This window comes from Crocodylus porosus, unplaced genomic scaffold, assembly GCF_001723895.1.
Source record: "Crocodylus porosus isolate Cpor-Errol unplaced genomic scaffold, CroPor_comp1, whole genome shotgun sequence".
Classification (NCBI taxonomy): domain Eukaryota; kingdom Metazoa; phylum Chordata; order Crocodylia; family Crocodylidae; genus Crocodylus; species Crocodylus porosus.
The window spans coordinates 831731-855191 of NW_017728944.1; the positions used below are offsets into that span (position 1 = coordinate 831731).

Genomic DNA, 23461 nt, shown 5'->3' on the forward strand with positions numbered 1-23461 from the left:
TCTCTTGGCAGGGAGTGGGGGAGGGAGGCTGTTATAGAAAATGAGCAGGTGGGGCTGCAGCTATTACATGAATACGGGCTCCCGGACATGCAAATTCCATAAGTTAAAATTAAAAAAAAAAAAGGAAGGAAAAAGAAAAGCATCATTTTAAAAAATACTCAACCACAATTGTGTCTTATTTGCATTTTAAATTAATCTGGTCAATCAATAGAAAATAAGTATGTATAATTTTTTTTTCCTATATACACATATATATTTATATATAAAATCAAAAGTCAGGCCCTAGGCCCTGCCTTTAGGTCAAGGCAGAAGCTGTGCTACCGTTCACAGTCGTTTTCCGCCCCCTGCTGGCAGAGGGTGGCATTTGGTGGCAGTTCGAGGTGCCGTTGAGCACGGTGCTGGAGTTGGCTGGGATGCTCGTGGCAGTGTTGTTGGAGCTGGGTGAGCCGTGGGAAGGCGTGGCGGGGCTGGGCAGGGAGGAGGAGGTGGCAGGCAGCGTGGCAGGGCTGTTGGCTTTGTCGCTGACTGACTCGCACTCGGAGGCTCCGCTGGTGTTGGTGCACTCAGAGTTTGCAGGCTGGGACAATTTTATCCTCTTGCAGGCTGGCTGCACCCGGTATTTCAAAGGGAGGGGCCCATTCTGCCAGGAGAAGGGAAAGAAGAACAGTGGAGGTGGTTCCTTTGGACTCTCTCATTATCACGGATGTCAGATTTGTATGCAGGCTGTTTGGGGCTCAGAAATGAAGTTAAAAAGGGAGAGACAGGCAGAGGCTGTGAATGACTGTCAGACATTTCACTGCCATCTGTGCCTGGGAAAACTCCCCTAAAACAGTGTTTGGCAATGTTTTCTGGCAGCAGGAGGGACAGAATGACACAGCTAAGGTCTGAGGGGGCTGGCACTGGGACCCGGCTGCCACTGCTGCTTCTCCCCACCACCGGACTGCATGGGCAAAGTTCCCCACTCCCCAACTCCACTGCAGTCCCAGCTTCATGGGTCAGATCTGCCCTGCAGGTTGTAGGTTGCTGATCTCTGCCCTAAAAATCATCAGTACAATTTATTTGTATGGATGCCAGGATGTGCTGTTGCCCAGCTGGTATTTTCCCCTCAACTAAAAAAAAAAATCCAGTTCAACAAAGCCCAAATCCAGGCTTTGTTCTAGAGTGTTTTACTCAGGCTTCAGATCAGAACAACAATCTACTAAAGTCTAGTTTTACTCTGGAGGAGCAGGTGGAGACTCCATCGTTCAGGTTATATTACAGATTGCAGTCTAGCAGGAGTTTTACACTATTATTTTGCAAATCTCTCTGTAAAAAAATGGCCGAACTCAAAGTCCAAGTACTCCCTGAATGGTTTATGATGGTGCTGCACTCTGAAATTAGGCAACTACATGAGAAAGAAGCAGCAATCATATTCCTTTAAAACATGTTCATCAATTTTAAAAAATCTTACTTGACGTACATTTGTGCCCTTCATTTTACCCTAAATAACAAGCTCTAGTATTAAAGCCATAGGGATTTTAGTTTTACTTAAAAAAAAAAAAAAAAAAAATCACTTGGGCCATTTATTTCCTGCCTTTACTCAGCTCGGGCAGTGTAAAAAAGATTGGACCATCAGTTTTTTTCCATTTTGGAAGTTCCCAAAATACACAAAATGCTGAAGTTCTGGCTGAAAAATACTGCAGGTAGAGAGATTTAACACAAACCTGTTGCATGAGTTTGCTTTTAAATTCAATGCTAAGAACTTCTACAATCAGAGTTCAGATGAACCTGCCCCCTACATGAAATAAAACAATGTGACAAGCAAGCCTCCTGGATACCTGATACAATGGATACCTGACACAAAGTGACTATGGCACTTGAAAGCACTTCTATCTATCCTACAAAAAGCGGAACAGAACTCTTACTCAGAAGACCTGGGCTTAATTCCTTTTTCCACCACTGGCCTGCTGAGTAACTGGGCTTTTTCCTTCATTTCCTTGTGCCTCAGTTTCCCCAGCTGTAAAATGGAAATAATGAAACTGATTCCTTTGTGAAGCGTTACGAGATTACTGAACCAAAACCAAAGCATTTACACTACCAGCAATAGGTCAGTTCTAGGCTTTAACAAGAATTTGTTTTCACAGTCTTGTCAGAAAAGACCTCAACATAGTAACTGTAACAGTTAAAAAAAAGTGGATCTAGGGACCATAGTGCACATTCATTAACTAAACATTAACTATACATTTAAAGAAGTTTGTTACAAGGACAAATCTTTCGCAACACAGACTGCTGAGTACCAATGCCTGGTAAAATATATGAAGCATGATCTAATATGGAAAGATAAGCAAAAAGGCAAAATTCCTTCTCAATAAATAACTCAAAATACATGGGTGTTACTGTAGACCTATGGATATTAATTTAAGGGCACTAACACTGCTTTTACTGAAGTCAATGGAAGACTTTCCATTAGGTTTCTTATTGGAAGTAGAAAAGGAATCGCAACTTATAGTAATTTCCTGCTCCTGATGTAGATGCTTAGAGGCAAAGCACATGAGAGATGCTACCAGACCAGACTACCATTTTTTTTCACCCACCGATATAAATGACAAGATACAGGATAATGGTGAATACAGCCTGTAACTGTAGTACTATGCACCTTTAGACTTCTATGTTTTTCATATTCAGATACATTTCCAGTGGCTCACTCCACATACACCTGTGAAATCTCAGCTCCTGCAGAGATATCTTGCCAGGAGGATCAAGAATCCAGATGTTAACAGATAATTAAAACCTAGTCTCAGTAAAAGTTTTCCAGGCTACCTTCCAGAAATAAAAGATAAAGGATTTGGAAATTCAAATGAGATGCATCTTTGAGTGCGCACACAGAAAAGTGAAATATCCTACTGAAAAACCTTTAGAAATAATTTTCTAGCCTGTTTGCCAAGGAAGCAGTGTTCCATCATGTGCCAGGCTGAGCGCTCTAAGCCCTGATTCATAAGCCACTTCAGTACATGAACATTCATACTGATTTCAGTGGGACTTCTCACATCAACCTTTTTACACTCAAAGCACCCCTTGTTAGATCAAAGCACCCCTCAAAAAACATTATCTTAGTTTTCACCTTTTTTGACTAAAGAAAAATAATAAAGCAATTTTTCTGTTGCAAAGGACTTGGAAAGCCCACAACAAGTGAAAATGGTTTTAACACAATGGATTTCTATTTGAAATCTCTGGGTTTCTCTTGTGAATCATGTTTGCATACCTAGGAGTGCTAACACTGCGAGGCACCTGTGACACCCTTGAAAAGATCTCAAGGTACTCCAGGGTGCTGCAGCACCTTAGTTGAGAACCACTGGTTTAGGGCCCCCATACGAGAAGTGAGCATGTTCTCAAATGCACCCCTATGCCGAAGCATACTTGAGTGATATAAATAATTAAGTGGCAAATTCAAAATCAATACAAGGAAATGTTCGTAAGTCAATCATCACCGTGTGAGAGAGACCAAAAACACAGTGAGATTCAAGAGAGAGAAAGGGGCGAAGGCCTGAGACCAGAGGGTGCGGGGGTTAGCAGAGGCAACAGGAATATTCAAAGTTATCATCACATATCCAGAGTCATAATCTGGGAAGAGACCACCTATCTAGCTACAGGTGATGGAAGATCCTTAAACATTTTCTCTAAACTGGTTGATACTGGTCACTAACCTGCCAGTATCCTGTAGTAAGTGGGAAACAGCTTGCCCCACAGTGACAGTAGCTGTAACTTCATCTCCTGGCATAAATCATGGTAACTTGGGCAGATGGTACAAGGTACCAAACCACCATTGGCTTCAACAGCGCTGCTCTGAGTGATGGTGGCCTCCCTAAAATGGAACTGCAGCACCATGCAAGCTCAAGCCCCAAATGAGGAAATCTAGGGTTGCTGGAGGGACCTCTGAAGCTCTCACTTAAAGCTGTGAAACGGAACCCTTCCCCTCCTCCTCCCCCATTTTAAAGTAAAAGGTTTATTTTTGCAGGGCAACCAGGCCTGACGCCTCCTGGATGGGAAGAATGTTGATTCTGAAAGTTCACCCCTACCCCCTCCTGCTGGCAGTGCGCATCAAGGCCCTTCAGAGCACCTGGATCTAATTAAACGCTCTAGCAGAGCAAGCGTCAACAAGGGAAACATGTTTTCTGATTGATCTCGGTTTTCAGCCCCTCACTTTCCCTCGCACAGATCTCTCCCGAAGCTGAAGCCACCAACCCTTTCTGGGTGGTGAGGGCAGTGAGATTAATTACGGCTTGATTTTTCAGAGGCAGTAAGAGCTGTACTGTCAAATCCCTGGGGTTTAAAACAAAACAAAACAAAACAAACAAGCCCCTACCATCACAACTGGCTTAAACATAATAAGATTTTTTTTTTTTTTTATTTGCCTTCTGGTTTAACCAGGATCATGTTTTCAAGCTTCTCTTCAAAATTATAAGGGCTAGAAAGCTGCTTTCTAGTGAATACTGAGATTCCCATGACTCCAGTTGCTGGAACTACAAGGAAAAAAAAGCCCACTTAAATATTGCAGGACTCCCGACTTCATTAGAAGAGTTGGCCACACAGAGTGTCTGCCAGTTTCCATCCAGTTCAGAACTCAGACAGACGCTCAGCTCTTAAGATAGGAGCTAAATGCTTTTGGGTAAATAAAACCGGTCTTGCTCTGCCATTTTCCTACTTACTGTCTCCCACCGTGGAAAAATACCCACCCTGCCAAAAGGAAGGGTTAATTTGTCAAGGGCTAAAGTTATTCCCTGTAGATAATTAGCAGTAAGTCATAGCTTCACAGTAGCATGTAGAAGCTTCAAATATCAGAGTCCATTCTGCTGCAAGCTGTGCAAACTCCAAGGGAGATACAATGTCTGTGTCCTGAAAAGCGTGACAGCTAAACAAACAGTGGATGGGGAAACTGAGGCTCAGAGAGGGGAAGGCATTTGTCCCAGGTTGTGCACCAGGTAACTGGCAGTGTCAGATACAGAACACAGGTCTCGCAGGTCCCAGTCTGTTCCCCTGTGCACTGGACCACATGCCGCATCACGAAAAAGCCAGACGATTCCACTACAGAAACTGGTATCTTACTCACCCTTCGCCATGGGTAGATATATGCAATGTCCATCAGTGTGTAATATTCCTTTAAAGGCTCATCTTCATAGAGAACTTCCACCTGACAAGGGAAGAAGAGAATCAGTTTTTCCCTCTGCGAATGACAAGAAACAAACAATACAGCCTCCTCCCCTACCACGTGGCTAGGGGCACAAAAGTCAGATTTCTGAGAACTCAGGCCCCAATAGCCAGGTTGGCTTTTTCTGACAGCTGCATTCCCATTTAGACACTTGGGGGGAAAAAATTTAAAAAAAAAGTCAGTCCCTTAAAGTCCTCAGTCCCCACTGTAATGCATGCTGAGCATTTCTGAAGAGCTTGACATTTTTCTTTGGTGTTTAGGTTTCTCTTGACAATCTGGCCTGAGCTGTTCAGTCCACAGTCACCCTGCACTTTGTAAGGTCACTCCAATGCAACTTGGGTGCAAAACACCACCACATCAGAGTGACTACACAAAGTGCAGCGAGTCAGGTCTCAAGCACCATGACAAGATGTCCCATCCTATTAGTATCTCAAGGAATAGCTCTGATGAACACAGTTGAATGCAGGGGTTCCCAAAGCTTTGTTCATGGAGGACTATTTCATGGGCAGGACATCATGTCAGTGCCTAGTGGGGAGCAGAGTTCTCTGGAAGGAAAAAAAGTGACCCTTAATCTCTCTAAGCCTCGGGTCTCCCGGTCTGTAAAATAAGGATGGCAGGGGTAGGGGTTGTATTAATAATATGAAATCAGCAGTGCACTGCCTTTATGTTCAGTAGATGTAACAGATGATGCCTTACTTAGACAAAGTTACAATAAGGGAGAAGCCAGCCTTCTGGCTTAATTCAATTAAGACTGAACAACCCATGGTGGCAGCCTTGCTGATCAGCCAGTTTCTGGTGACAATGGACACCATTAAAAGTCTCTTTGTGGGCCAGCAAGTGGCCTATGGGCCAGACCTTGGGCAGCCCTGGTCTACTGGGGAAAGGTATTACATTTCTGATCATTGCTCAGATTCATTGGATAACTGAGCCGAGTGGCACTTCCCCCCTTTTGCATGAAGCTGGGATAAGAATGCTTACTTAAGACTGCTGCAAGGCTGACTTAGCAAATGTTTGTACAGCCCAGTGTATAAGTACTATATGTTATTATGACAGATGCCAAGACCTTAAATGAGTTTGTGTTTTTAATAAGAAACACATAGTAAATCTTCTGGGGTGGGGGCTGGGGAGAAACTCTGTTTGAGAGGATCTCAGACTGGAATTGCCAGCTCCAGAGCTCTCTGAGGGTTAATCCCACATTGGCTCTCTTTTCAGGGAGGGAAACTTGGGGGTGGGTTAGAGGTTCTGAGTTAGTCCCTCTCCCTCTTGTTAGCCTGTCCTCCAAAAACACAGCAGCAGAGTCTCAGCCAGTGGAGGGGTTAAAAAACAGTGCAGCCCTGACTGCAATTGGAACTGCTATATAAGTTTGCACCAGCTGAGTTTCTGTCCCTCAGGGCCTCACACAACAGGACTGCAGTATTGGTGGGAGTGTGAAGGTGCTACTGCAGCACAAGTCATCATAATAATATTTATTTTTATTGCAATAATGCCTGAAGGCCTCAATCAGGGTCTCACTGGGGCTGGTACCACACAAAGAACAAACAAACGAACAAACAAAACCGTTCCTGTATGTGTAGTCTTGTATGTCCCTTCCAGGGACCACCTTTTTGTTAAGTCTTGGCTTGAAAAAAGGATTGAAATTGCAGTAAGCACTTTGTAGTTGCAATGAGGGACAGAACAAGGGGACTGGCCTCTACTAGCCAGCCTAAGGGGCAATGTTCTACATGTGCGTATAGCAAGGCTGTAACCAAAAAATAAAATAAAAACCACAACCATCATTGGAAGCCAACAGGCCTGAGGGGCACACAGCTTTGTTGTAAGTGTGCGCAGCACCACCCAGAACCATGGGAGCAGTCCGCTGACCCAAGAGGTATCTGGAACAACATAGCACGCCCAGCCAACCCATGGCTACTTACTTTGTATTTGCTGGGAACGTCCATCTTATTGCGGAGAAATTTAGCCAGATGCATGACTGTCATGGCAGCTGGACATCGGAGGAACCTTACGCCATTCTTCTGAAGATAGACCATCAGTTGTGTGGGATTGGGGGGAGGGAGGGAGGAAGAGGAAAGAGAAGGCATTACTAAGAGCTGAGCAGCTGGAGGAGGAGAGGGGATGAAATATGTAAAGAAGCGGCTGTAAATCTAATTGTACACAAAACAGAGGAGGGGAGGCATGAAAGGCTTGCAGGTCACACGCAAAGGGCTCTGCTGCAATCCATACTGCTCTGGTTTTGCAATGAGAGGTGGTGTTGCAGGGGGAAGATCACCTCATGCTTAAGGGAAAAGCAGAAGAAGAAAGATATCCCTTAAATGGCTTTAGAGCAGGAGGCCTTTATGCCACGAACAGCCTGTCCCACTGGTTGATGCTAACAAACCCTCACAAACATCAGATCCACTGATGTCTCAGGGAGTGCACAATAAAATCATTAACACCCTTATATAGCGAGCAGAAAACTAAAGTTATCTTTTGCATAACTAACTGCGGAGTCCCACTATGTAATTCTTAGACACACACTGGTCAGCATTCATTCCTCCTTTGTAACACTTCAGAGGAAAGAGGAGTTGGAGCTGAAACTATGAGGATTACAATGCCAAACCTTGAAAGAATTATTTCTAATCATGTGGTCTAAGCACAGGGCTGGGATGTCCAGAGATCCAACCTCATCTGGAACACTGATTACAACCCCTGGGCAAGTCACTTAGGCCCTGAGCCAGCAAGCAATTACAATTGATTGTCTTTAAAGTCACAGATGTGCTTTGTGTCAGCCAAATTAGAAAGCCAGGAGCACTTGAAAGTTCCTAAAACTTAAATAAGAGCTGAACCAAGCAGCAGAACCAAGGTCTTATGCAACAAAATGTAACACGTCCCACATCTGACACAGGACTTACCTCAAAATATTAAGGAGTGAAAAAGAAAACAAACTCAAGCTGTGTCTGGTTGGGTGGGTGTCCAACAAGGCAAGTCAGAAATGGAATGAACAAGTTTTAAAAATTCATAAGAAGTAGAACGTAAAACAGTTCAGGTATCAGAAGATGCATGCCTGGTATGTAATCAGTGTTATGACTGACCAGCAAACATGTTATCAGAAAAAATATCTGTGCAGCTAAATGCAGATTGGCTTGTAATTAAATTATGCAAGGACTAAGTAATATATACAAGTGTATAATTTAAAAAAAAAAAAAAAAAAAGACTTTGGAGCTGCATGTCCTTCCCCTATACTGTCAGTCAGCTCACTTACCTGACTAAGCAAAGAAAGGCTACTCTGGTTTATACTTGGTGGGCATGCCTTCACATTAATTAATGCGCCACAGTTACTGCACATTAAGTTTAGTACTTGGATAACCAAGTACTAAATCAATGCACAGTAACTTACGCTACTGCAGAGTAGTGCTGGTGCATGGTTTTTTTCAGATGTAACTGCGCAGTAGGCTAATACTACTGTGCAGTAGCGTATTAACAAGAGTTTTGCCCGGCACACTACTGCACATTGTCATTAGGCTACTGCGCAGTTAGGGTCTCATGTAGACATGCCCAGTATGTTCATTCAGGCTTGCAGCAGTGAGACTAAAAGCATCCCTGAAAGTTAAGGGTGGGAGGTCCAGTTTGAGACTCCCTGAGCCTGCTTTTCAGATGATGGTTGTAGCATGCCAGAATTGGTTAGCATCCCTTTAAATAGCACGTGAGCCCTCTAGCAGCATTCACTGGGTTCTGTATTTTTGGGCATGTCTGCCCCACAATATAGCCAGCTTGGAAGCAGATAACAGCGTTGTTGCAGTAGTGTATGGTGCACAAGGGGAAAACCTATGGTACCTCACTGACATCAAAGTCAATGCCCAAGCTAGCTAGAAAAAAGCTGGTTCAAAGGAACTGCAGCCACACCTCCAACTGCTGTACAGACACATGCTTGGAAGCCAGCAGGACCCAAGCAGAACAGCACCATTCTTCTACAGCTGTTCACTGTATGAAGTGAATTTTTCTGAAGTACTGTTACTGAACTTCATAGATTAAGATACTTCAATTTAACCCCAAAATGGGCACTATGGCCACATCCAGATGACACGCCCATGCAGTACGTGGTGCCACAAATGTCTGCAGCACCACATACCGCCATCAGCTGTTCTCCGTGCTGCAAGAGTGCGCTGCCTCTGCATGCGCTGCACTGTTTTTTTTTCCTGCCTCTTTTTTGTTTTTTACCTCTGGATGCTCCATTCCCCCCCACCACAGTTTTTTTTTTACCCCTGGATATTATGGGGTAAAAAAAAAAAAAAGCAGGGAAAAACAACAGAGAAGCATGCACGTGGCTGAAAAGCAGAGCCAAGCTGCCTGGAGCCGTGCTGTGGCTGCTGGCCAGGCTCCACGTGGCAGGATCACCGTAGCTGCAGCCCCAGGAGGCCCCCAGGACCCTATGTCAGGCTGCTAGGGCCAGCCCAGTGCTAGTCCCAGCCTCCTCTACTGCCCCATGGGGTAATCTGCCATGCACCAAAGCGTGCATGCATGAACACTCCCTGGGGACAACTAGCTGCAGTGGAAGGTGAGCTACTGCTACTTGTCCCTGGGGAACCAAACATCCATGCCCTTCTGGACATGGCCCATGAGTCCAGCAGATTCCCAAGCTTTTTGGGCCAACAGACCCCTCAAAACTTCTCATGGACTATCAAGCATACTTGCTGTCAAGCTTCTGTTAAAAAAGAGCAGAGGCTTGGTGTGATCTGCAAACCAGTCACAGCTCACAGTTTGAGAAGTGCTGATCTAGTTTGATTATGTGCCTGGATGGTTCTTTGATGAGGTCCGCATCTTTGTGAAAAAGATACAATAGTACTGAGCACCCCAAATTGTAGCTGGGCCCAGGAGAAACTGCAATGGCTCAGGCCTCTGAATCAGGCATCCAGAAATCTGAGCTGTTCGAGTCACCTGTTGGTTTTGGGAAAACTAATTTTGATTTCTCCTCTCCATGCAAGAGGACAACGTGTCTGTACCACTAAGGGACTCATTACTTCCATGTTTAAAGCACCTTGCAGTTAAGAGTGATTATTCACTGCCTGGAAAGAATGCATGGTTTTCTTGCAAACGCGAGAGATTTTTAAGCCTTTGAACCAGACCTGACGTGTTTAACACTCTGCTGGACCATGTTTGGGGGTTTCTAGTTGGATCCAGGTTGGGAGGGAAAAGAAGGAAAAATTGCAGGAGGGATGGAGATAGGATTAGTGGAAGGGAACAGTGCCAGAGACTCAAGGGCAAACTGATTCTTTGTGGTTAGCCACGTCCTAACCCCAGACAGAACTTCAGCCAAAGGAAGCATTTCTTTGCTAAACACAGCTTCAGGCCTGAATTGTGAGATCCCTGGACTTACATGAACCCCCATATCTCCCACACCCTAATGTCCCCTTCCCTGGGCTGGCCCCTGTGTTGTCAGCTCAGTCAAACTGCACAGCATAATCCCATGACCCCCTTCCCCGCACAACACTGAGTCACCAGCTGGGACCTCTCTCATTTACCTGTAGGTTCCCTCAGCATCACAGCACTTACTTTTTCCTTCTCCACATCCCCATTTTCAACCGTTCCTTTCTTTTCATCTCTGGGGGGTAGGAGGCGAGGAAGGGGGGAGGAAAAGAGGAGGAGAATGAAAAAACAGAAAGAGAAAATTAATAACAAATATTCCAGTAAACAGCAACTTAATTATACCATGGAAAGGGCACAGCAAACTTGACCCTCCACCAGTGACACAAGCGTTAATCTCTCTGTGGTCTGTGATGATGGAGTGGATTAGGTACAGGCTAACAGCCTTCACCAAAGCTATACAACTTAAATATTTAGAACATTTTGGCTGCAGTATGCTCTCTCATTGTAGATGTACAAGCTGTATAGGCTTTGCTTGAGCTTTTGTATTGCATTTACAATGTTCCCCATAGAAACAATCTCTGGCAATGGACCCTTTCACTCACTGGGTAGGAGGGGGTAGCAGAGGGTGGGGGCTGGGGAGAAGGTGCTGGTGGGTGGGTGTTCATCTCAAAATACATAGCACACCTGTTAGTCTTATAGTCTGTGGTCAGCCACTTCAGAGCCAACTGGAGTTTGATCTCTGTAAGAGGAGCAAGATCTGGGCCCCACTGGAAAAAAAGGCTACGCACTCTCCTCTGCAGGTCAGGCTGCTTTTATGCTGTGTTAGGAAGCCCTCACAGAGAAGTGCAACACGTGAGTAAAATCAAATGATACTGAGGAGAGTTTGGCAATGGACTCATACAGGGCTGCAATTTTACCAAAATCTTTGCTCCTAAAGCCAGATGATCCAGGCTTTCTTCCCATGGGATGCATTGAGGTTATTTTCAACCCTAAGCCCCATGGAGGGCAAAGAGTTGCCCCAAAGAAGGAATCTTAAACTTGTATGGACTGACTGGGACAAGAACATTTCAGATCCTAGTTTGTGAAGGTCTTGGATGAGCTGTGGATCAGGACACAATGTGGGAAACATCCAAGTGCACCCACATAAATACCTAGTCAAGTACTAATCTGATCCCATTTAAAACCAGTAAAAATGACCGACACACCCCATCCAAAGTTTGAGAACGTGAAGGCCAGATAAACTACAGCAAATTCAAGGAAGTCAACAGAGATGCACTTGAATGAAACCAACACAAAGGAGTAGAGAAGAATTAAAGTGATGGGGTGAAACTCATTCCTGTGCCACAGTGCTAGCAATATACCCAAGCATCACTTAGGTAGTTTTCAAGGGAAGCTGTTGGGAGCTAAACCCCATTTGGGAGAGTCCAGCTAACCCATGTCAGTGCCTAGTTGGGAGCAAAGTTCTTTGGGAAGAAAAAAGTGACTCTTCATCTCTCTAAACCCCAGGTTTTCCAGTCTGTAAAATAAGGATAATAGTAACATTTTCATAAACGACATAGAAGCCTACATCCCACTGACTTTCCATGGGACTTAAGATCCCAAATCACTCAGGCATTTTTGAAACTTTAACGCACGAGCACTTCAAGAGAGGGAAGCACTATAGTGCCATTTGCATTCCCAGAGGGAAAAAATGCTTTAAAAAGTGGTGAGTTTCCTTAGCTCTGGCCATGATAGACACCAAGAGAAAGAAAAAGTGCGCACACATTCGAGACAGCAGGAAAGACAGACCCATTGTTACTTCACATTGACACTGGTGTTGCAGCCAGACTATCTGCAGAGCCAGTCACAGTGTGTATAAACAAACAATACAAGAGCATCCCTGCTTCAAAGGCCCTCTGAGCTAAAAAGGAAGTGGCAACAAGGGGTTGAAACCACTGGGTCCTGCCATGGTCGAAACCAGAGGTAACACAAATATGAATGGGATGCATATTTATTTGTTTGTATGTTGTGGCAGCACCTAGGAAACCCAGGCCTGGGCTAGGATCCTTCTGTGTGAGGTACTGTACAAATATAGAACAATACAAAAAATGGTTCTGACTTAAATGGCTTACAATTCAAGTATAAGATAAGAAATAAGTAAAGGAGAGAAATATCTGGCAGGCAGTGGTAGCGATCACAGCTCTGTACATGTCTAGCTATTTACAGGCTGCATCTCACTGGAAAGAAGATTCTCCTCGGAGCAAAGGACTGCAACAAGCAAAGGGAGGCTTCAGTGATGTACAGGTTGGGGAAGGATGGTTCACTGGTTAGCGCACTAGCCTAGAACTTGATTTCAAGATGCCAGCAGAGACAATGCATGTGACCTTGAGCAAGTCACCTAAGGTCAGATCCTCGGCTGGATCAGTGGGAATCTGGCGCCTAACTTCTTTTTAAATTCAGGACCTTCGTAGAACCATAGATAATTAAGGTTGGAGGGGACCTCAGGAGGGCATCTAGTCCAACCCCCTGCTCAAAGCAGGACTATCCCCAACTAGATCATCCCAGCCAAGACTGACTAGCCAGGTCTTAAAAACCTTGAAGGATGGAGATTCTACAGCCTCTCTGGGTAACCTGTTCCAGTGTTTTACTACCCTCCTAGTGAGACAGTTTTTTTCGTAATATCTAACCTAAACTTCCCTTTCTGCAACTTGAGACCATTGCTCCTTGTTTAGTCATCTGCCACCAAGGAGAACAGTCTAGCTTCATCCTCTGTGGAACCCCCCTTCAGGCAGTTGAAGGCTTCTATTAAATCCCCTCTCAGTCTTCTCGTCTTGAGACTTAATTAAGCCCAGTTCCCCCAGCCTCTCCTCATAAGTCATGCACCCCAGCCCCCTCACCATTTCCGTTACTCTCTGCTGGACTCTCTCCAATTTGTCCACATCCCTGCTATAGCAGGGGGCCCAAAACTGGACACAGTACTCCAGATGTGGCCTCACCAGTGCTGAATAGAGGGGAATAATCACTTTCATTGATCTGCTGAACACTCCTACCAATACAGCCTATTATGCTGTTAGCCGTCTTGGGAACAAGGGCACACTGCTGGCTCATATTCAGATAATTGTCCACTGTAACCCCCAGGTCCTTTTCTGCAGAACTGCCCATCCAGTCACCCCCAGCCTATGACTGGGGATTGTTCCATCCTAAGTGCAGGACTTTGCACTTGTCCTTATTGAACCACATGAGATTTCTTTTGGTCCAGTCCTCTAATTTGTATAGGTTTCTCTGAATCCTAGCTCTACCAGCATATATATCTACTACTCCCCGCAGCTTGGTGTCATCTGCAAACTTGCTGAAGGTGCACTCTGTGCCACCTACCAGGTCATTGATAAAGATATTGAACAAAACCAGCCACAGGACTGACCCCTGGGGCACTCCTCTAGATACTGGCTGCCAACTAGACATTGAGCCATTGACCATTACCCTCTGAGCCCAATGATCCAGCAAGTTTTCTATCCACCTTACAGTCCATTCATCCAACAATGACTTCCTTAGCTTGCCTGTGAGAATGTTGTGGGAGACCTTATCAAAAGCTTTGCTAAAATCAAGCTTTATCATATCCACTGGTCTACCCACATCCAAAGAGCCAGTCATCTCATCACAGAAGGCAATCAGGTTGGTCAGGCACAACTTGCCCTTGGTAAATCCAAGCTGACTGTTTCTAGTCACCTTCTTCCCCTCCAAGTGCTTAGAAATGGATTCCTTGAGGATTTGCTCCATGATTTTTCCAAGGACTGAGGTGAGGCTGATCAGTCTGCAGTCCCCTGGGTCCTCCCTCTTCCCTTTCTTTAATATGGGCACTATACTTGATCTTTTCCAATCATCCAGGACCTCTCCCAATCACCATGTTTTCAAAGATGATGGCCAGTGGCTCTGCAAATCACATCAGCCAACACCCTCAGCACCCTCGGGTACATCGAATCCAGCCCCATGGACTTGTACATGTTCAGCTTTTCTAAATAGTCCCTAACCTATTTTTTGCCACTCTCAGATGCTCACCTTCTCCCCAGACTGTGCTGCCCAGTGCAGTAGTCTGGGAGCTGACCTTGCCTGAGAAGACCGAGGTGAAAAAGTCACTGCAGCTTCTCTGCATCCTCTGTCACTAGGATGCCTCCCCCATTCAGTAAGGGACCCATACTTTTCCTGATCCTGCTCTTGTTACCAACCTACTTGTAAAAATCCTTCTTGTTACCCCTCCCATCCCTCAAGGTGATGTGCTAAGCTGCAACTCTAGTTGTGCTTTGGCCTTCCTTACTCTGGCCTTGCATGCCCAAGCAATAGTCTTATTCTCTTCCTTAGTTTTTTGTCCATTTCCACTTATAAGCTTCCTTTTTGCAATTTAGCTTACTGAAGAGTTCCTTGCCTAGCCAAGCTAGTCACCTGCCATACTTGCTAGCCTTCTTGCACATTGGGATGGTTTGTTCCTGCACTCTCAGTAAGGTTACTTTAAAGTACAGCCAGCTCCCCTGAATTCCTCTCCTCAGACTGGCTTCCCAGGGGAATCCTGCCTATGAATTCCCTGAGTGAGTCAAAGTCTGCTTTTCTGAAGTCCAGGCTCCTTACTTTGCTGCTCTCCTTCCTTCCTTCCTTCAGGATCCTGAACTCAATCATCCCATGGTCACTGTTGCCCAAGTTGCCATCCATTACTACATTCCCCACCAATTCTTTCCTCTTTATGAGCAGCAGGTCAAAAAGAGCATGGCTCCTTGTTAGCCACTCCAGCACCTGCACCAAGTTGTCCCTAACACTCTCCAGAAGGTTCCTGGATTGCCTGTGCACTGCTGTATTGCCCTCTGAGAAGATGTCAGAGTGACTGACGTCCCCCATAAGAACCAGGGCCTGTGGTTGGGAAATGTCCACTAGCTGTTTGAAGAAAGCCTCATCCACCACTTCTCCTCCTGGCCTGGTGATCTATAGCAGACCCCCACCACAACATCACCCTTGTTGCCAACTCCTCTAACCCTAACCCAGAGATTTTCAACAGACCTATCTCTAGTTTCATACTGGAGCTCTGAGCAATCATACGGCTCTTTTGCAAGAAGCGCAACTCTTCCTCCTCTTCTCTTCATGTCTCTGCACCTCACTCCCTCCCCTGTATAATGTGGATAAAAGCCATGCCCTGCCTCCCAAGGGGTGTTGCAAAGAACTGATATACTGAAGACAGCAAAATGCCTGAAGGCTGCCATAGCCAGGACCCACTGAAGTACTTAAGGCCCTCAGGCCTTGTGCCCCAAGTAAGGAAGGGAAAAGGAAGGGAAAAGGAAGGGATTTCACGCATAGTCTTTACTTGGGCAAAACTCCCACTGAAGTGACCTGTCAATTCAAGTCAGAGAATGCTGGAAAGGTCTTCAGTACTTGGTCCAGCCCAGCAAGCCACAAAGAGTGAGATTCGGTCTCATAAACAGCAATGGTAGAAGGAAAGGGGAATGCCCTTACCTTGTTCCTTCATAAAATTCTATGGACAAGCTGACAATTTCATCATCTGTCAGGTTCCCTTTGTCTTGTTCAGAAACTTCCCCACGATCCTCATTAGACCCATTGGGAACTATACAGTGAGGCGAGAAAAAGGAGTTAGAGTTATTAAAACTTCCCCTTAAATTTATTTATTGGCAAGACAGGGGACAAGGAACCAGGGGGAAAAAAATAGCCATTTCCGCTCACAGACACTTACCATCTGCCATGGGGTAGGCTGCATAGAAGTCACGCCGCCTCTTCATTTCATCTGTAAGCACAGGGAAAGCAGGGAGATCCCAGAAAGAAGGGAATGAAAGAAGGAAGGAGAAAGAGTTCAAGGTCTGATTTATACATCATGGCTTGGTCCCCAATTAAGGCTTGTCCACACTTGAGTTAATTCAGATTAAAGCAGGATGGGAATTTAGGACACACCAGCTATTCCAGAATAGCCTCTTGTGTGGAGCAAGCCTTGAGGGTGATTTGTTTTCTAACCCATCTAGGTAGACCAGTACAACCCTCAGAGGGCATGCAATTTTACACCAAGTAAAAGTGGCTTATCCTGAAGCTTATTGCTCTCCCAGTCAGGAAGCTGTATACAAGTATAAAACAGCTTTATATACCTCGCATAACTGTGTTCACACTTGGGGGGCTGCATTGCTTGAACTTTAGCAGAGAAGTTAACTTGACAACTCATGTGTTGAAAACCCCACCCCAAAATTGCCATTGTATCCATCTGTACCTTTAAATAGCCCTGGGACCAGTTTGTACACTATGTCTTGTAAAGTTTTGTCTGATCTGGAATGCAAAGAGAGAAGATAATTAGTTATGGCTGGATTAGAACTGGTTTTTTGGGTATGGCAGGTAAATTGGCTGAAGAATTTGTTCAGGTGAAGGGAAGATAATATACACAAGAGTTAAAGTTTGCTCCTCAGCAAAGGAACAGCATAAAGCCCAATTCCCACTTGAGCCCTCAAAATAGAGCTTGAATGTGCCTTAACAAGTGTGCAGACACTGTGCTGGCCCCTTACAAAGAAACAGTCAGATCAATTTAGGCTCAAACTGCATAGGCCCAGTTCCCATTGAGCCAACATTAGTAAATCTCCCATTGACTTTGATGAGAGTGGATTCAAGTTGGCAGGAGTTTTGTATAGTAAAATGTCCAGAATTACCAATATGGGGGCTTTGGTGGGGTAGTTTTTTTGTGGGGGTGGTTTTTGGCAAAGCTGAATTCCTGGACACTTATGGTTTTACCACAGTCTCATTTAATGTTCTTCAGGTCAATGTCTAGCTGTTGTCTTAATTCAGAAAAGTCTGCAGACATTAACACAGCTCATGCATTGCTTTTCATCTGGAAATCTCATAATGATCCTGACCTCCCTGGTAAAGCACTAACTCCACTTCACAGGTGAGGAAACTGATGCACAGATCTGAAGTGACTTAACTGTGGTCATGCAGAAAAGCTAGAGCACCACTAGGATTAAATTCTGGGGCTCCAGAAACCCAGTCTAGTTCTGAAACCACCAGGATGCCCCATCACCTGAGCCAGCTCTAACAGAGTAAAAACAGAAAAGTGGAGGGAAAAATAATTTAAAACCCCCATGGTTTTTCTGGTAGGAAGGGAGGGGAGAATGCTTCAGCCAATCCAAACTATACATATTGAAAACCCAGCCAGACATGCACCAAGATCTTAATAAAAAGCCAAGCTCAACTGTCGTGTTTCTGCAAGTTAAAAAAAAAATTACCAAGACAGATTTCTTCTTTGGTTTTAATGCCTCTCTGCATCAGTTGCAAGCAAACACATTACTATAGGACACAAAAGCCATGCAGGGAAAGCTACTAGAAAACAAACTGAAACTGCTCAGTCTTATTTTGAGTGTCTTAGAGTGAAACATTCAAAAGCCCTAAGTTATATTTTCAAAAGAAACTCAAAGCCAGATTTTCCTAAGGTATTTCAAGCATCTGAAGATGCAAACTGGCCTTTAGTAGGGTTAACAAAAGCACCTTGTAGTCAAACAAAATGTTAAAAGAAAAACAAATCTGTTCATGGTGACAGGTTTGCACTTAGGTCTTTTTTAATAATAGGGTCTTTATGAATAGTGGGTACAGTCATTTGTTTTTCTTTCAAATACATGTTTTTCAGCATAACAGCAGCCCTTTAATCTATAACTTCTTGGTGATGTCACCAGGAGTTTGCAAGGCCCCTCTGTGACATTATTTATTATATGTACACATAGGATTTGCTTTATAATTTACAGCAAGCTAATGAAAAAGCAAATTCTGTCATTTGACTGGCAGGTTAATTACCAGACAGTCATTATGCTTGCATGAATCAATAACCATTTAGCCCAATAACTTACCCAAGGGTGTGTGCCCTGTGTGTATCACAGATGATCACAGGCCCTCCCATGCCCAGGCTCCCAAGAGGATTCCATGTGCGCATGCAGTGTGGTTCTGGCATCCCATACAATGGGTATGCTGGAGTTTGTTTCTGCATGTTGCTACGCACCCTCTGCTCTGCCTGCTGACAGCACCTTGCAGGATTAAGCCTGCAGTCCTTCAATAGTCGTTATTCACATTGCTGACACCACAGCTGTGTACTGTGCGCATCTCAAACAGAGGGGATGGGGAAGGGGAAAGAGAAGTGAAACTGTCTAACCTGTGCAAACTACATCTGTTCCACAGCCCAGTTAAGTCAATGAGGGAGTCATTTGAGTTTTACCCCTGGCCCTAAAAGCAGCCCTGTGACTCCAGCTTGAAAAGCAGAAGGAGAAATGTGCACATCCTCTATCAACACTACTCCTGTAATAATTGTTTCCTTTAATAGACCCTTCCATTTGAAGATATCAAAGCACTTTCTTAAGCTTCATACATAGCTGTTTGAGAGTTCCAGGTGAGGTGGCATAGGGTCATTGTCCTCACTGGGAAGGGTTAACCAAGACAGGAAATGATAACTGAAAATCTGAAACTGAGGCAATAAAGGGAAGTGGACACTTCACTATTCTGGCAGAAGATCTGGCCCTGTATGCAACAGCCTTATTATAGCTACTCACCCTGGAAGTCTGTGTAGCCTAAAAGAATTACTCAAGTAACTTTTACAGGAAATGTGTCAGTGTCTGACATAAAAAACCTATCCCCAAAAAGTCTGAAGCCTGGGTCTTGATTACTGGACTCTGAAAAGACACAGGGATAGGACACCTCTAACTTGATCTTCCTTAACACTCACAGCTTTCTTCCATTGTCTGACTGCTGCAAAGGTGCCATAGCATAAATGCAAATCCAGCTCTGCCTGAACAAAAATGCAAATTTGTTTGCACTGTGGCAGGCACAATGATCTAAGCTGGGGTCTCTGAGTGTGCCTGAAAGACGAATAAAGTAAGAGGTCTGGATGTTACTACAGGGCAAACTCAAGTGTATTTCTACACTGCTGTTGTTTTGAGTCTGTCTACATGTTGGCAGTGTGTGCCTGTGTCTGTAGCGTGGGTGTGTGTATGTCTATCTCTGCACACATTCAGGGATATTTAGGAAAGAGATCTGTGGGAGTTACAGTGTAAATATTTCACTGGAAACCAAAAAAAAAAAAAACCCAACGTGTTACTACAGAAACCGATTTACATGGAAGAGCTAAAAAAAACCCTAGTGATGTATTGCAGCCTTAATGGTTTCTATGCCAACCACCTGCAGAGCTAATTCTACAACTGACAAGACGTGTCTGGCTTCCCCGAACCCAGACAAATGGGGAAGGAGCAAAACTGACATAAAGCGCACATCAACGCAAGGCAGATTCAGCTGGGTTGGTTTTATCCTGGTGGTTCCATGCATGTTAGAACAGGGGCCCGCGAGCCAGATCTATGCACCAGGGATCATGTTTGTAGCACCCAAGGCAGAGTTACTCGTGAAGAATAATGCTGGGATTGGAAGGAGGAGGAAAGAAGTGGGGGAGCATGGAGTGAAGAAAGCAAAGTTTCAAGGCAAATAGATCAATGAATTAGAAACCACAACTGGTCTCAGGTTAAACTGCTCTTGTAGCTATTTCAAAGACTGATGTCTGTGGTCACGGCATTGTCTAAAAAGGACCACAGATTCTCTGGCTAAACTGCCCGAAGATGCAACTCATGAGTCCCCTTTCCTGCTAATAGTCATTGAAACCTCTTTCTAAAGCCATCAAGATGTACTGGAAAACACAGGGAAGCTCCTAGCCATGTCTGCCCCATCATGGCATTTGTCATCCTATATTCTAGCTCTGGTCTTATTTGTATTCTGACAGCACTTCAAGCAGGGGCTGTGTTATGTTAGGTGATACACATAAATTCAAGAGTAAAATTGTAAGCAGTTTGGGGTAGGGACTCTGTCCATATTCTTATACATCCTCATCACCACCGTCCAAGGCCCTTGCTACTTTAAATACATTTGTTCTCCCAACATCCCCGACAGAGTGGAAAGTGCTGTTATCCCCACTAGAAGACAGGAACTGAGACAAAGAAACCAGATGTTCAAAAGTAGGTGTGCCTCCATCTCCACTCGGAGACCTAAATGCCTTGGAAGACCTGTACATAAGTGACTTGCCCAAGGACAAAAAGGAAGTCTGTGGCAAAGCAAGGCTTTAAAAGCAGATCTCCCAAGACTTACATAAGTACCTATACTTTACAAAGTGAACAATCCCATGGGAGTTCACAGGGACACTCACATGACATGCTTATGGTTCAGCACATACTTTAGTACCTTGCTAAAGCAGGTCCAGGGTTAAATGCAAAAGCCTTCCAAAGTGATCAGTAAGTTGGACTCCCAATATGGGACACTATATATGGGGTTTGTATCTTCTCAAAACTCAGGCCCTTTTCAAGCTGGTATTGCCAAATAAAACCAATGCACCCCCAAAAAAATCACTAATGACCTGGAGGCAAATGGTGACAGAGTTTAAGACAAAATATCCATTTCTCAGTTGAAGAAAAGCAAGGATGAGAGATTGTCATAACAGCAGCGCTCACTAAGCAACATCTTATTGTATACTGGGGGGGAAGAGAGGTGGAGAAGTTCTAACAGCAAGATCCCTCACCTGATGCTGAGGAGAGGCCTGGTTTTATGCACTTGAACATCACACATGGGACAGTATTTGTTGGTCTCCAGGTAACGAACGATGCAGGTTTTACAGACTGGGGGGAAGGGGGGAAAAGAGAAGAGAGAGAAAAAAATAACAGGATGAAATCCCCAAAAGGGCACATAGGGTGAAATTTATTGCCCCCACCCCACGATGCAAAAAGCCAATGCAAAGCCTATGCATCATTTCAGCATTGGCTATAATCAGTTGGCTCCTTAGTAATGCCTAAGCAGGAAATAAAGGTCCATGACACGTGGTAGGATGCTGTGCCAGAGGTGACATTTATCTACAATTAACAGGTCTATAACAATACGCTAAGCATGAACCATTTTTTCCTCCCCTCTCCTTATAAACACGTTGCAACTGCTTCCATTAGAGTGAAGGTGCTTTTAATCAAGTGGTTAGGAGGTCTGCTACCATGAATCAATAAGAGTGAAATCCCCTATTCCATCCTTCCCTCACAAGAGCAGGGTGCTTACCAGGCATGACTGTTCTTTCACGTCACTTCTTTAGGCAAAGGGGAAAGATAAAAACAACAAAATTGGGGAATGTTGGCAGACTGAATCACGCCCCAGGTCCACTGAGGCCAGTACATAAGTATAACCCTGCACTAGACAGATGTAGTCTAGTCTCAAATCCGGTCTCTATTAGAGATTGTTTATCCTTATAGCACATGGTTTAATATCTCTTCCAAAAATGTTATTACTTATATTCAAATATAATATAATTATACCATACATTTAAATGTCCAGTCCCTTTTTCTTTCATCTCCTGGTCTCAATGACCACTTTGCAGCAATGAGTTTCACTGCTTCAATTGCAGGTGGCATAACAAAGGTATTCCCTTTTATTCATTCTCAGCTTTCCGCCTTTGAGGAAATCTTCACTTTTGTGCTTCCAGCCAAAGAGCTGCAGCAGTTTTCTTGAGCAATGTGATAAGAAGTTGAGGCCCCCCCACACCCTCCCCAATTCCCTCTTGAAAGTAATCCAAGGTAAGCATTTTCAAAAAGTGACTAGTATTTAAAGCGTTTCAATTTTCAAGCTGTTCCTCATTACAAAGAGCTTTCCAGAATACTCAGCTCTTCTTGGAGAAAAAAGAAAAAAAGAAAAAGCACCTCCGGTTAGGCATCCAAAAAAAGAAAAACCATTAGCTACTTTTGAAAACTCTTGACAGTTATCATTTGCTGAGCGGAAAGGGATCTCCGATCCTCAACAAGATTCTGAACTTAACACCAAGAACAGAGATCTGCCTGTAGCAGGAAAGCAAAGAACATTTCCTTCAGGACGGGCAGTCTCCTCTGCTCACTGCCTTCCCCTCCTGGGACACATTGGAGACTTACATGAGTGTAAACATTCCACTATGGTGGTTGCATCAATGAAGTAGCCTCCGCATAAGGCACACATCAGATGGGGATTCAGTTCAGTGATCTTTATCCTGGTGGTTCTGTGCATTTTGGATCAGGGTGTGGGCAGATCCTCTCTGGAAATAAAAACACACAAACACACTCCACCATGGCCTGAGGATCATGTTAGCAGCAGCTACATGGGCATCCCAACCCTCCAGGAATATTATAGAGACTAGAGTAAGTAATTGGCTAGCGCAAGAGAAGGCAACATCCCAAAAGGGAATGAAGCAGTCAGTTAAAAACTGCAGAGGTTTTAACATTTATTTAGGAATTATTCACATACATCCCCTCCTTGGAGCCTAGTTCCTATGGTCAGGCCTTAAAACGTAACAATATAGAGACAAGGGTAAAAAACCTGATATTTGCATTTTAAATGCAACAAAAAAACTCTTTTTCTTTCCATATCCAGCCAGAGCCATAAGCAGTAACACCCTTTCTAAGGGCAATCCTGAGTATGTCAAGGAGACTATTTATGTCTTTGCGGAGCCTGGCAAAACGGGACCCATAGTCTCTGCATTATTTATGTTGTACCACAATATAAATGTAAAATAATAGTAATAGGGAGAAAGATATAAATTCAATGCGAGTTACAGTTTCACAGCCTGGCCTATAATTGCACTGCATCTTTATCAGGAATGTTCTCTCCCCCTTTGTTTCCCCACCAAATTTCTTCATCTCCTGTGTGTTAATTTAATAACGTTTTTTAACGGACGAAAATCAATTAATATGCAGACAATACCATTCCTGGCATGGCCCAACCAAGAGAAATGCCACACAGACAACCCTGTCAAGATATGGAGGGATTAAAAACCAGACACAACCTGCAGGTTTCAGTGGTAGCTTTACATTTCAGAACTGGGAAGAAAGAATAAATCTCAGTCCAAAACACACAAAGCTCATTTTCCCCCTCCATTAGGATTATGCATGTTATCTAGGTGCAAAAATG

At 44.3% G+C, this 23461-nt stretch overlaps 1 protein-coding gene across 2 annotated transcripts in view; it reads right to left on the reverse strand.

The window, feature by feature from the left end:
• Window positions 1–168: 168 nt before the first annotated feature.
• PCGF2 (polycomb group ring finger 2) overlaps window positions 169–23461 on the reverse strand; it is a 27909-nt gene continuing 4616 nt past the window's right edge. Inside the window, exons 1-9 of one of the 2 annotated variants that reach the window (XM_019550259.1) lie at window positions 22450–22652; window positions 21069–21165; window positions 16755–16810; window positions 16233–16283; window positions 15998–16106; window positions 10712–10760; window positions 7099–7197; window positions 5087–5167; window positions 169–640 (exon numbers count right to left, since the gene is read on the reverse strand). In XM_019550259.1, the coding sequence (XP_019405804.1) occupies window positions 296–640; window positions 5087–5167; window positions 7099–7197; window positions 10712–10760; window positions 15998–16106; window positions 16233–16283; window positions 16755–16810; window positions 21069–21165; window positions 22450–22561 (999 nt within the window). In that variant the 5' untranslated portion in view covers window positions 22562–22652 and the 3' untranslated portion in view covers window positions 169–295. Of the gene's footprint in view, window positions 641–5086; window positions 5168–7098; window positions 7198–10711; window positions 10761–15997; window positions 16107–16232; window positions 16284–16754; window positions 16811–21068; window positions 21166–22449; window positions 22653–23461 lie in introns of those variants that run through there. The other variant, XM_019550260.1, reaches the window with a different exon arrangement.